The sequence below is a fragment of the Seriola aureovittata genome, chromosome 20, assembly GCF_021018895.1.
Source record: "Seriola aureovittata isolate HTS-2021-v1 ecotype China chromosome 20, ASM2101889v1, whole genome shotgun sequence".
NCBI classification, from domain to species: Eukaryota; Metazoa; Chordata; class Actinopteri; order Carangiformes; family Carangidae; genus Seriola; species Seriola aureovittata.
In genome coordinates, this window is record NC_079383.1 from 9,584,353 (window position 1) to 9,599,067 (window position 14,715).

The 14,715-nt window shown below is 38.3% G+C and overlaps 1 protein-coding gene across 6 annotated transcripts in view; it reads left to right on the top strand.

Annotated features, from left to right (window-relative positions):
* The window catches only part of phldb2b (pleckstrin homology-like domain, family B, member 2b), a 41,265-nt gene extending 30,307 nt beyond the window's left edge, over positions 1-10,958 (top strand). For 4 of the 6 annotated variants that reach the window (XM_056364703.1, XM_056364704.1, XM_056364708.1 and 1 more), the window contains 11 exons: positions 323-433; positions 589-663; positions 1,687-1,836; positions 2,558-2,701; positions 3,324-3,423; positions 4,853-5,003; positions 7,226-7,316; positions 7,499-7,645; positions 8,110-8,329; positions 8,761-8,846; positions 9,132-10,958. In XM_056364703.1, the coding sequence (XP_056220678.1) occupies positions 323-433; positions 589-663; positions 1,687-1,836; positions 2,558-2,701; positions 3,324-3,423; positions 4,853-5,003; positions 7,226-7,316; positions 7,499-7,645; positions 8,110-8,329; positions 8,761-8,846; positions 9,132-9,272 (1,416 nt within the window). In that variant the 3' untranslated portion in view covers positions 9,273-10,958. Of the gene's footprint in view, positions 1-322; positions 434-588; positions 664-1,686; positions 1,837-2,557; positions 2,702-3,323; positions 3,424-4,852; positions 5,004-7,225; positions 7,317-7,498; positions 7,646-8,029; positions 8,330-8,760; positions 8,847-9,131 lie in introns of those variants that run through there. The other 2 variants (XM_056364705.1, XM_056364706.1) reach the window with 2 other exon arrangements.
* Positions 10,959-14,715: the final 3,757 nt, after the last annotated feature.

Sequence of the window (14,715 nt, forward strand, 5' to 3'; positions counted from 1 at the left end):
CACTTAGAATTTCAGCTGCTGAACATATAACAAGGAACTGGTTAAAACCTACTCTACCAATCAAGGGACAGAATTTACAAGACAGCGGAGTAAATGGATGTATTTATTTCTTTCAGATTTCTTTTCCTTTAAAGTAAAAAATGATTTAAAAAAAAAAAAAAAAAACGTATTATAAAAATGTAAATATCACAATATGGAAGTAAAGTATAAAAAAAAGTTTAAATGACAGAAATGGTCTGAAAGCATGTAAACCCATTTGGTTTAGCTAATGTTAATGACGTGCTCTATAAGTGAGCTAGAAACATGTTTCCTTTTCTTTCAGGAGCGAATGTTAACACTGAAGAAGCAGGCAGCACAGATTATCCAGCAGGCTCAGCGAGAGAAGGAGAGCTTTTTGAAGGAGAGGAGCAACCTTGAATCAATGCTGCAAAGGGTACTGGGATATTGATGTTTGCATGTGCATGCACGAGACATTCTTTGCTTCTGTATTTGAATGATCATAAAAACCCATCAACAAATGGTTAATTTTATTTTTAACAATGTTTTTTTTTACTTTTTACTATCTTTGTTTCTTTTTCTGTCTGTTAGGAGAGAGAAAACCTTTCCACACTAGAAGGAAAACATGCTGACCTCACTGGTGGCCGGGGTTTCACACTAAGAGAGGTAGGTTTAATTGAGCGGTATCACAAGAGAACTAATGACTAGCCTCTTCTTTGAACTTTTTATGATTCCTAAAGTGGACATGGACCTACCTTATTTTTAATGGCTAGGATTTCCTTCTCTGCTTGCAAGGATACAGCCTTTTTTGGCTGATGTGTGTCAGTCTTTTAGCGAATGTTGCCATGACAAATCATCTGCCACAATTTTTGTTCTTCTAATCAACCCGAACACCTTCTCATCAATCCTTTCCTCTATTTTTCTCAAGAATCCTGAGGTACCTCTTCGTCTAAATTGTCTGTTTAAACATATCTTTCTTCCTATGCCTTGATCATGATCCAAACCCTGTCCCATTGGTTATCTGTTGAGACCAAGTCCGATCCCACACTTATATTACACTACTTGAATGCTGATTAAATAGCCTACTTTATGGCTTATACAGTGGGATGCACCACTGTTGAGCCCGGTTGTCTTAGAGGAGAGGAGCTGAAACAAGATCAGGCTGAGGTGAACACGACATAGTAATAAAAAATATCAGATTTTGATCTGCATTATTTTAGCTGATACCAATCCATCAAAAATATGCCCGGATCGTGCCTGATCCCGATCCTTAAGACCGACTCAAGACATCTCTACTCCCCATCTGTTCCTCCTCTCATTGTAGTTGCTTCTTTGTCCCCTTTTGGTTTCTTGTTGGGCTCTAACTGACCACCCCTTTAATGCATGATGAGACAAAGTTACAGGAGAGATTTATATAATTAATTCTATGTACAGTGTATGCTCATATATTAATATTGAGGGAAGCTTGTAAGAATGTTTATTGTCTTGTGTACTCCACTCAATCATTGTTAACAGTGCTGTGTCTGGCTAAGTAACTTGTTTCTAAGTGACGAGACTTTTTGCTCTATTTGCCATTAAAGTCTGCATCATTCTAACAACTAATTTACCATAACATATTAATATGGCTGACTCACTTCATGCTATGCCTCACCCCTTCTCTCTTCCCCATTTCTCTATGATACTTTCCAGGGCTATGTCACAGTCAGTGAAATCAATGAGCTTTACTCACAGCTTAGAGGAGACCAAAAACCTACCCCTGCCCCTGCTCTGGTCAATGCCTCCCCTGAGTCTGAGGCATACCCCTCCCCTGAGGACAACCCCAAACCACTGGAGGATGAGGTGTGTGTAGTGGTGTGAAGGGCTTGTGTGAGTAGTTTAGACCATAGACACAGATGATGCAAAGTGTGTAGGTGTGAATAAGTGTTATTTTCCTCAATTTTCCTTCTTCTTCTGCACTATTTCAGTTTTCTGACATGTTCCTCTCTTCTTTTCAAAGCTATATTATTCTTCCTCACCTGCTGACTGTAGCTCCTCTTCCTCCTTTTCTTCCTCCTCCCATCTAAATCCCCGACCCCTCCCCAAAACACCCTGTGTGCATTGGCCAGAGAACATGGTGTCATATCGAGACCCCTCTCCCCTCCCTGATTCTCCCCCACCTCCTCTTCCTGTCAAAAAACACCATCATCATCACAGGCAGGTATTGTGAATTGTAAATAAAAAATAATGTGAATAAGCCATGTGAATAAATGACTATTTATGTGAATAAATTAGTATTTATTGACATGGATAATCAATCAAAATAAAAATATATATGTAATATGGCTTTAATTTTCAGCATACAGTTTTTTTGTTTGTTTTTATACTACCACCAGATGTCACCAAAGTAACAACCCGCACATAGGGGCACTAAAAAAAGTAGGACAATGAAGTAAAATGAAATTGGATAATATTGACCAGTGATTTTGATTGATATGAATGGTAATGATGAATAATTGGTAATTTAACTGTGTTCATCTCTTCCCTCTATTGTGTGTCTGTGTGTGTGTCTGTGTGCGATCAGCATTTCCGTTTGCTGGAGGAGAGGAAGAGGTCTGAGAAAGATAGTGGCTCCCATTTAAGTGACACTTTACCCAGGAAGAAAGCCACTCCCACCATGACCCGCCAGTTCACGTGCGCAACACTCGGACGCAGTTTCCCTAATAAGGTACACGCACACGTACTTGATCATTGCTGCATAAATAATCAACTTATTTTTTTTTGCCATTCCTTTAGTCTGTGTGGCACTAATTTTCTCAAATCTGACATATAATTGTATTCTAAAAGAGTTTTTTAAATCGAAAACAACTGGACTAGGTTATTTGTCTGGGAAGACGTTTCACCTCTCATCCAAGAGGCTTCATCAGTTCGTGTACGCATCTGACCAGGCTAGGACTGGTCCTACTTTCTGGTGTGGAGACCCAGGTATTTAACCTCTTGTGGGCGTTCACAAGGATGATGATGTCACTGGTTCCCTTTTGTGCTCCAAGTATCAACGACAGTCGTTTGCATGACTGTCGTTGGTGGAAAATTGGTTTCGACTTCGTTAGTGCTCTATTGTGTTATAACGACAGTCGTCCTCTTGGATGAGAGGTGAAACGTCTTCCCAGACAAATAACCTAGTCCAGTTGTTTTCGATTTAAAAAACTCCTTTAGGATACTATGACCTGGACAAATGAGAATATACACAGGCTCATATAATTGTATTGTTTATTATTACATATTAGATAAAGCTATAATTGGTTTTTTGAATATAAGTAGAATGTTTTGTCTCTTCTTGGTTTTCCTAGTCCCATCAGCCCCTGGTACAGAGCACAAGTTGTGGCAGCATTCTTCCAAGAATTCTCTCATTATCCAACAAGGAAACTGAATCTCGACGTTTGCATAAAGGTGCAAGCAACACACATCACTTGCACAACACCCATCAGCTCACACATCCACAAACACTCTTGCGTAGAAACCAAAAATAGGAGTAAAGAGAGAGCATGTAGGCAGAGGCAGTACATGCAGCTTCACCTACAAGGATTCTCTTCATATGTAGGTTTTCTCAGTTATGTGTGTCTCTTTTTCTTGCATAAACAAACACAACTCTGGGTTGCAACATGAGAATATGCCTTATATGGTAACAATATCCCTGTTAGAGGTTTTGTGTATGTGGGTGTGCACCTCCATTGTGTTTTGTCAGATTACACTGTTTGTCATTTGTTTATCTGTTGGTGAAGATAGTGGAGGAATGCAGGAGGCAGAAGGCTGCCCCGTCAAGGGACATAGAGTACTGTATATGTTTGTGTTTGATTATTCAGTGGAGGCTTAAAGAACATTTTCTCTATGTGCCGGTAGAAGTGTTTTATATGTATTCACAATTAACCGTTACAAAAAAGACACTTGGATATCGATATAAATCCACTTCCTACCACCAACGTCAACCAGGTATTTCCCACCATTAAAAAAACCTGCTGTTCGCTCACCACAGAGTATAATCCTTTTGCTTTGTTTAGATGTGTGCTGAAATGTGGTTTTGAACCCACATTTTACTGTTGAAAGATGAAGGATGATCTGTTACCTCAAGGAAGCTGTGCCTTTTTTCCATGTCAAGTTTGATGTGTGTATATATGGTCTTTTGAATTATAGTGAAAATGTAGTTATGTGCAGCCACAAGCATCAACCACTTCTAATCTTTTATAGATGACAGTTTAATCACTGCACTTTTACAAGACAAATATCCAGAAAACAATTTAGTACTCTGTGATGTTTTTAGAATATTGTGTGCCTTGTGTTGTAATCATGCAGCTGTTTTTCTCCTGATACTTTCACGTGTATTTTGTCCCTCATTCCCTTTGGTCCCTTGATCCAGCTCATCAGATGGGTGGGTCGGCTACATGGGGCAGATGGTATCAGGTTTTTTGTGTGTTTCTTCCTGTACCCACAGGCTCAGTTAGTCTCTTGTCCAAGTATCTGGACTGTAATTTTGTCATCATTCTTGGTAGTTCTGAAGATGTCTCATTTTCTTCCCAGACATCTTTGGGCTGACTGAATTACTTTTAGAAGCCTTTTTCCTTCATCTACTTGTTTGCCCTACTGTTAAGACACGGTACTTACACCATTAAGGTGTGGATTCATTTCTCACTGAATGTCTTGGAGCGTGTTTCATAGTGGCGGGGCATTGTGATCCAAAATTGAAGCTGTCTGGGCACACTGTTGTCCCAGAGGACGTGACGCAAACAGGTACAGCACATGTGTGTGTGCATACGAGTAACTAACATTTGTTCCTACTTAACTTCTTTTTGTTTTCTCTGTGTGTGTGTGTGTGTGTTTACAGGTCAGCCTGGCTCACGAGCAGCTTCCCAGACCAACGTCTACCTCGATGCCTTTGGGTACCGTGACAACCAGGCCTTTGACACAATGAGTGTGGATAGTACTGACTCCATTGAAACAAGCATCTCTGCTTGCTCTCCTGACAATATCTCCAGGCAAGTGTCGCTGGCATGTGTTCACACATGTATTACTGTGGATATTAACTACAATAACACACACAAAAAAACATGTTAGTAGTGTGTATTTATGATTCTATCTGTAGGATTTGTTTAACCTGAATATGTCCATTGTCAAGTATGTGCTGGTGAAGATAACCTTTAAACTTTCAAGTGATTTGAATCAGAGCTGTGAGAAAACTGACTGACAAAAAGGTTGAAATATGACATGAGACAGATATAATAAATGTCCCTTGTTGTTCATAATGTGAAACATTGACTCTAGAAAGGGGATGGCCAGCAGGAAAGAGCAGCAAGAGTAGAAAGTGAGTTAATGTAAAAAGTGTGTGGAGTGCTTTCCCGCCTTTCATGGTGCCTCCTAGGATGTGTAGAAGTGTGTGTGTGCGTGTGTCTGTGTGTGTTATGAGTCCAGAGGAACTCTTGATTAGTGTTCTTGGGGTCAGGTTACGGAAGAGAGAGTGTGTATGCGTGCATGGTTCAGTCAACCCCCTCAGGTTCAGACGAACTGAGCGAACCAGTATTAGTGTGGAGGTACATTTGGGGGTTCAGCTCCCCGTATGGACCAAAACCATGTGTGCTTGCTTTCCTTCTCTCCTTTTTACAGTGGTTGCATCTGTCTTTTGTCTCCCCTTCTCTTGTTTCTCTGAATGGTATGGTCTTGTTTCTGCAGATAGATTTTGCACAGTCCTAAACCATTTGCAGATTGGTCTCTCTGCATTGTAAGTTTTCCTGTAACAGGCTGCTTTGGATTGTGTTGTACCAGCTTAGATTGGATTGGAAGATGTGTTGTGGAGCCTGGATCAATGCTGGGTGAAAAAAGTAGTAGTTTCATGATAGAACTGGATTTCTTGTCATATCGTCAGTGGTGTGTCCCTTTTTTCTGGAGATACAAGTGTTGGAGCTAGATAAACAATTTCTTCTCAAGTAACCAAAGACTTTAATAAAAAGGTTTGAGCTGGGCTAGTCTACAATGACTATGAGTGCATTTCCCTCTCATCGACTGAGGTAAGAATCGCAAGGGGAATGGGAGGAAGAGAGGAAAGGATGGATGTTACAATGATGTTGTAGCATTTTGGATTAATGTTTGTGAGTAATAACACTAACACAATAATAATAATAATAAGAAGAAAACAGGGAGACTAAACTAGACTAGAATATTGCAGATAAGTAGTCAAAAGTACTGATTTAATTAAGTCTTTCCATAGTATTTCTTAATCTGGATGGCATGCTGATATTCATCTCTGCCTAAGTAGTTTTTATGATGAAAGTGTTGTTAACTATCAGTAAAAGTATTTCACAGTCAACAAATTTAAGGTGATATTCACATCCAAAATCCACTAGTATGTAATTGGTGGTATTCAGTTAAAACTAAGAATGTAGAGTGAGAGCTGTGGTGTTGATTGCCATCAAATAGGAAAAAGTTGGAACTCAATATGAAAAATTACTAGAGTCTCCACTTGCTTTTCGTCTTTTCTTAATGTTTTGATAATCTCCCTCCAAATCCCTTTTATCTGTTTTCTGTTACTTCTGATCCCCTAGTTCTCTCCTCCCTCTCTCCCTCTCTTCCTGATTTGTTTAGACTGAGTCTAATGTCAAGCATTCATCTTAACAATTTGTGATATGATCAAGACGGGGTACCCATTTCCTTCTGGCAACTGATAAGAGAGAATTTCTGTGTGTTTGCATGTCAGAGGGGGAGAGAGAGAGAAATTGAGCAAGACAATGAGCAGGAGAAAATACTGTTTAACATGACAAAAATGCACACAAATCCCTTTCCTGTGATGTTGGTCAAGAAATCATGTCGTAGATCAATCTGCAGCCCGGGAGACCTGAAGCTAGAGGAGGCATGCTGGTGTAAGCTGAAGATACAGTGGTACAGCAAAGAGTCAGAAGAACTTATGAAGAGACAGAGAGGGGAAAGATAGATGGACTGACCCAGAGGTCTCAGAAAATGTAACATATGAAAACAACATGGAAAAGTCAGAATGGATTCAGTTTGTCATGTTTATTGCTGATGTAGCAGGTTTTTATGGCAGCTGCTCTGTTCCATCAGATTTTCAATGCATTTAATGTTCAGCTTCATTAAAGTCGATTGGGTTTTTGTTTTTCTATGACTGTATGGAAAAGTGGCTGACAGTACACGGAAAAAAAGTTTGCCCACATTTCTTCTGATGATTGTTGTTTGTGTTTGTGTGCTGCAGCGCCAGTACATCAAATGTGGCCAAGCTAGAAGAGATGGAGCGTCTGCTGAGGGAGGCTCAGGCAGAGAAGAACCGTCTTCTTGAACACAAGGTTACTATAAGAAATCACAATCATTTCATCCTTTGTTTTCACTATTTTAGTTTGTTAATGGTAAACGGGTCAAATATGTAAAGCCTATATGAATCAGTAGGCTGTGTTTCCTTTACTTGCAAAATTATTAAATTTGCTTGGTGATAAATCCCAAACATAAAGACAATTTAATTATTGTTCAGGAGCGAGAGATGGACATGCGAAAGCAGGCACTGGAGGAGGAGAAGAGAAGAAGGGAGGATCTGGAGAAAAGGCTACAGGACGAGACGAGCAGACGCCAAAAACTAATTGACCGTGAGGTTAAACTGCGAGAGAAACAAAGGGCACAGGTGAGAAAGATAAACGGGACATTTGTGCTCCACTTGGAAATGTTAATTTCGGACTGGAAAACAGCAGCAGTGTTTGTCAGTATGTAATTATTCAATATATATATTGTATGACCCTTACTGCAACCAATGAGATTTTTACTGCTGTACTTTTTTACCTAAAGATAATTTGGAACTTGATATCACCTACTAGAGAATTTACCTTTTGCTCTTTTGTTTCTGTAGCTAACTTTTGTACATTTTCTTTCTGTGTGTGTATATATATGTGTGTGTGTGTGTGTGTGTGTGTGTGTATATATATATATATATATATATATATATATGTGTGTGTATATATATATATGTGTATCTCTTCATGATTTGTATGAATGATATAAACACTAAAAGAGATGAGAAATGCATCATTGGCCGTTACTTGAACCAATTCCCTTTCCTTTTCAATGGACCCCATTCACTTTTCCACCCAGTCCCGGCCATTGACACGGTACTTGCCAGTGAGAAAGGACGATTTTGACCTGCGAGCTCACATTGAGTCGGCAGGCCACAGCGCAGACACATGTTTCCACTTGTCCATCTCTGAAAAGACTTGTCGAGGCTACTTGGTCAAGATGGGAGGCAAAATCAAAACCTGGAAGAAACGCTGGTTTGTCTTTGACCGCAACAGACGCACACTCTCCTACTATGCAGGTAGGACAAAAGATGCACACACACTTGCAACCACAAGACACAATTGTAGTGATACAAATGCACTGACAACAGAGTGTATGTGGACAGAGCATCCACATACATAGGTGCACACACTCGCATAATCGTCATGTCATAATGTCAAAGTGAAAACATTTTTTTTCTGAATTTTTTTGCAGATTTATTAAAAAAAGAGATTTCAGATCTTGATTTTTTTTTAAATACATTTACAAAAATAAAAAAGATATAAAACTAAAACACAAGTCTGAATACTTTTTGAAAACACTGTAAGTTGAATGTAATTATAGCATTAATTCACATCTATTTTGTATTTTCTGTGCTTTACATACATTTAAAACATAAATAAAACTGAACATGCTGAAGCGTATTTGTGCACATTTATACATTTCATTTTTATGTTATTTCTACCTCAGACAAACATGAAGTCAAGCTGAAAGGAGTCATCTACTTCCAAGCTATTGAAGAAGTTTATTACGATCACTTGAAGAATGCACATAAGGTATGCGTTTACAACCTTTTGTATTTACAAAACTACCACCATGGTTATGTTACTACAAAAGTGAAGCATGCAAATAACTTCTGTCCTGAAAAGTATGATTTATTATCTGTTCATTGAATATCCTCACTTGTAAGTTCTTCTGTCTCCATCTTTTTTCTCTCACACTAATTTTCTTCATTCCCTATCTTGCTCTTTTTCTTTTCCTTTTATTCTTGTTTCATCCTCATCACTTTCCTTTCCCTTCCTTTTCACTCATCCTAAAGTCCTCTTCTTTACCTCCCTCAGAGTCCAAACCCGTCCCTGACCTTCAGTGTTAAGACTCATGACAGGGTCTACTACATGGTTGCTCCCTCTCCCGAAGCCATGAGGATCTGGATGGATGTAATTGTCACAGGTGCTGAGGGATACACCCAGTTTATGGTGTAGCAATGGGGTTATGGTGGCAGGATATGCCAACATGTGGCTTTTATATTTGTTTTTTATCCTTGGACTTTTTAAGCATCTGGATGGATATTTTTGGCATCTATGCTGAAGAATGAACACCGTTTTTGTTGACACCAGCCTTACTAAAGTTACTCAAGAAAACTTTGTAACATTTTATCTGATTATTTGGAGATTACATGTGAAACATTGTAGGCAGATAAGAGATAATTTGAATATTTTTAGGTAGTCTGGTTCAGTTCAAAAGAAGTGATGAAGTTCAGGAGATCTGTGCTGGTGCTATGGTGCACTACAGTGGGTCACAGTGGGCTCAGGTATATTTGTTCAATTGTGATATTAATGTTAAAAGCTGTTTCTGACTTTACTATTATATGAGCTTATTGTAGCCCATTTTCTTAAGAGAAGAGCAGACTATGACTCAGTAGTTCTTTTTTTAGCCAGACAGTTTGAGCTCTGTTATGTCTTTATTAACATCTCATTATTAACATTAATCAGGAATCCAAAAGAGTAAATCGGTAGCTGTGTTTAGTGCTAAAAAAAAACAATTTTAAAGTCATGCAAGAACGTGATTTGAGAACAGATTTTGTGATGGGTTTAATCACTGTTAGATCATTTCGTATGTGTTTATAATAATTTTTATTCATGTGTACAGAATAAATTATCCATATTCATTTAGTAAAGGTAGTTGAGCAAATGTATTTTAAATTTCAACTTTTGTCATCTTGATTTAATCTCATGCATTATTACTGTGGCATTCTCATATCTTAACTGTTTGCATGGATGTGAATGCATGCATCATATGAAAATGTATATAAAAAGTGTGAATATATATATATATGTGCTAAAGTTTGAAGTTAAGTTTAAAGTTTAATGCACATACTTGATGTACATATCTATTTACTTTGTGCTTCTAATGAAGCTCCAAGGTGCTATTCTTCCATGGTGAATGACATTAATAATCCATGCTACATATGATTTGAATTGGGGTATAATTTTAAAATCAACATGGTGATTATCAGTCATCTTTAAAATGGATTATTGTGCTGAATTTATATGTCACCACAGGCTCAGAAATGAAATGTTAGTGTCAGGCGACTTCTTATTTTTTTTAAGGAATAAGAGGACTATATGGTTTTAATAAGGCACAGAATTGTGATATTTGTACATTTTGTTTCTAAGTTGTAGTTTGTTTTAAAATAGTTATGTCAGTTAATTATCCATTATCAACTTGTGCATTTTTATTATCATATTTGTGTGACAGTATTTTGACATGCATATTATCTAGATTTTTAAGCGCTACATGTATCTAATAATGCCGAACTGTCTGTGGTGGAAAACATGCAAATGTGGTAATTTGGTCCTGAGTGGGTTTGTTAGAAAAAGACTGTAGGATTATGTTGTTTTTTTTAAGGTGTCAGGCAGATGAAATCTATGGTACACGCTCAATTAATAGGCATTTAGTAATTGAAACAGACAGATTGTTGTGCTGCTTTGGTCCATTAGCTCTCATTGCATTGCTTTTATTATTATCAATTTAATGTATGGTTAAACTGACTATTCCACATTGATCACTAAAGTTGCTTTTATATTGTATATCGTAATCTGGACTACATCAGAAACATTCAGTTCAAGTGCATTTATCATCTTTTGTTTTGTTTTTTATATATATATATATATTATATATATATATATATATATATATATATATATATATATATATTATATATATATATACACACACACACACACACACACACACACACACACACACACACACACACACACACACACACACACACACACACACACACACTTCTCTTTGTTAAGTATAATAAGATCAATATTACATCAGTTTATACACAACTCACTGAGCACAGGGTTGTTTCCCACCAACTAAAGATGAGATGTTACAGTGGAACCTCCCATGAGCTTAATTTTTCCTTTTTTCCAATAATTATTTTTATGGTGATCCTACTATATTTATGTGAATATCAGTGCATGTATCTTTTGTATTTCCATATGAATAATATAAAAATATGTTTTACTTTTCATATTATCCAAACTGTACGACACCAGTTTCTCTAAGAGCACACTGCCTCCCTGTGTACCAAAATAAACTACAGTGCTCTAAGGTGCTACCATGTGATGTGGCTGTTACATTTTAACTAGAGGGTCAAATGTACAACCATCTCTTCAGCAGCAGGTGACGGTCGAATTTCTACATTAACCAACGAATAATACCACTATACCTTTCACTTAACAAGCTGTTGCTACCTTTTAATTCTATTGGCCTGATATGGAAATTTCTGCGTGTGATTTGTAGTGGCTGCTTAATGACCCCTTCTGGTTGTACTGAGTAGCTTACATTTTACCAATATTGCATTCTGAGCACAAAATAAATCTGGGAGGCCATGAAATAGGTGAACAGGTGCTGTTTGTTGCAATTTTTTTCATAGGAATCAGTACATGTATATCAAGTCAGCCATTGAGGAAGTCGGGGATAATTATTTACAAACACTGATCAATAACTTTGTATGTTGACAGAGTCCTATACCCTGTGTTTTGCTGATAAGTAAGACACTCGGATTTCAGTCTCCTGGTTCTCCTCTGACTGTTGGCACTGACAACGTTTTCTAAATCCTTAAATTTTATGCAAAAATTCTGGCAAATGTATTCAATATACTTGGAAACTTGTGAAGAAGAATTTAAGTTAGAACAGTTAGCTCATTGTTAATTGTGTGAGTCAATGCCTTAAACATAGTTTACACCACACTAATTTCTCACTTAAAATGTTAATATTGTGGTTTTATATAATTTTATCTTACCATAATAAACTGAACCCAAGACACAGACATAAATACTGCAGTCCACAATTTAATTTGACATGTAGTGAACACCGTCCCCTGTCATGTGCATGGTGTGAGAAAAGGAGTTCAGGACATAGAAAATGATCTTCCTGTTTGCTACATCAACCATGTTATTGAGAGTGAGATTTTCATTAAGATGTACCACCTCTTAACTCTTAACACAGGGCCATGTATATTGTCCAAATGGGTTTTGTTATTTTATGCAGAGAGCAAAGATTTGCTGTATCTCTACCAAGCAATACAAAACGATGCAGCCACTTGAGTAAGTGCATCACAAGCGTCCTAGGGGACCTTATACTAACAAAGTCACATGTGACCTCAGTGACATGAGCAAGCTAATACCAGCACTTGTTTCCCCACAGAGTAACTCTTGTTCTATTTCATTCTTACAGGCTACCAAATACAGTGTATATACACACAAAATCACAAGGAATCAACATCGACCGTGTTGCAGTTGCAGACAAGAGAGAAGACAGCTGTTGCCACAGAATGAGAAGCAGCCATGTTCAGCCTGTAGTAGTGGGAGTATGTACACAATGAAGCTCAAGTAGCTGCAGCATGAATGTCACTCAATGGAACAGGCTTCAGAGTGGGCCAAGAGGTGGAGACACCCCTGGTTGAATCAAGGTTAACATGGGGGTCTTGCAGACTCTTAAGTCTGTAAGCCTGGGATATAGTATCTACAACCCAGTTGCAGAGTCTCTGTTTTGACAAGTCACAACCCTTCTGGTGCCCTCCATAACAAACAAACAATGCATCAGACTTATGGAACCCAGCTGAAACATTTATATATGTTCTCAGGGTCCAACAGGACATATTATATAAGCAGTAGGACGTAGCTCATCTGGCATTGGTTGCACAGTGAAAGCTATCACAGTGATAGGCTGATTGCTGTGAAAACCTGAAAGCCTCTTAGGAAGAAAGGATGAGTTTGGCCACTTCCAATGCAAACACTTACTGACAATAGACAAGGCACAGAGTTCACTTTGCAGATGCAATACTGCCTACATTACAATGCCTGTAGGACAATAGGCAGGTACCATGAAGGCACACACACACACACACACACACACACACACACACACACACACAACATGTGGTAAGTACAAACGCTCAGCCACTTTCAGAATACAACCCACCAGAGAATGACACCCTACAGTCTGATTGACATCTAAAACATTTAGAGATGACAGCAAAATACATCTCAAGACCAAGAGAGACAGAGAGGCCCTGATCCAACAACATTTATAAATAAGCAATACAGGGACTGAACAACACACTGGCTCATACCTCATCAACAAACATTGATGCTTGCACCAACTGGAAATGAGCATCCACTTGTTGGCATACAAAGAGAATGTTTTCAAATTAAGTATAGTCTTCACAACAGAGTGATCACAGGTATACTTTATGTGACAAGTTGGCAGAGAAGAGGGATCACAGGTAAGATTTTCTTTATTTACCCAAAATGAAGAATCTAAAACTTTACAAAATTTCAGATAAACAGAACTAGATTCAGTCAATACTAGCTTAGTAAACCATCACTATAATCGAACAGGCCAAACTGACTGAACAAAGGCAAACTAACCTAATAAACTGAACAAAAAAGGGACAATATACTGTATGGTGGCTGATGAGACCATTTTGAAACAAAAGGTTAACAAAACACTACCTACTAACTTTACAACATCAACAACAGTCACATTTAGTCTTAGTTTAAATAATCTAGAAACAAACCAAAAACAAAAGTATCAAAAAAACTAAAAGAAAACACAAAATAAAACAAAAACAAAATCCCTAAACTAGAAAACCCACTTTCCCCCCATGATATGGCAAGAACTTAGTAGTGTGATTGCAGCTCTGCTTTAGTGGGCACATCTTTTGCTCTGACCTGATAAGGTGTCCCTCCAGTCGTAGCAACCAGCAGCAACACTCCTACCACTGGTAACTAAAAGAAAAAGCAATGAGAACAACTTTAGGCAAAATAGGCCCTGTTCAGATCTGGCAGTAACATGTGTCTTAGGTGAAGATACATTGAGATCCGATCACTTAGACCACATTCAGAGGTATATGACCACATCTGGCCTGGGATGACGTGTGCAAAGTCCTGCACCCATCTGACAAGGGAACTGAGCAAGCCCCACTTGGCAGTAGTCCAAGGTCAATAAAAACAGTCTCCTCTGGTCATAAATGCAAAGTTTGAAGCAATGCATCACTCAGGGTCTGGACCGAGGCATCAACTCCAGCAAGGTGGAAAAGGGTGCTTTCCCATCTGAGATGCTATATCATAGCTCTTGATCAGTAGGTCAGCAAAGTTATTATCCACCACTAAGGACGTTGACGGTGAGCAACTAGTCTAAAGGCCTCATCTGGTGATACTATCAGAGAAGCAATAGAGAGGTCTGTGGCTGGCATTAGGTCCAGGCCATACTTGGCAGCATCCTGCATGGCAGCAAAAGCTGTGCAGTCGCTCAGTAGGTGGCGTTTGAGTCTGACCAGCCCCTTCAAAGTTGATCAATATATGGCACAGACTTATGAATTATAAAAATAGATATAGTAGT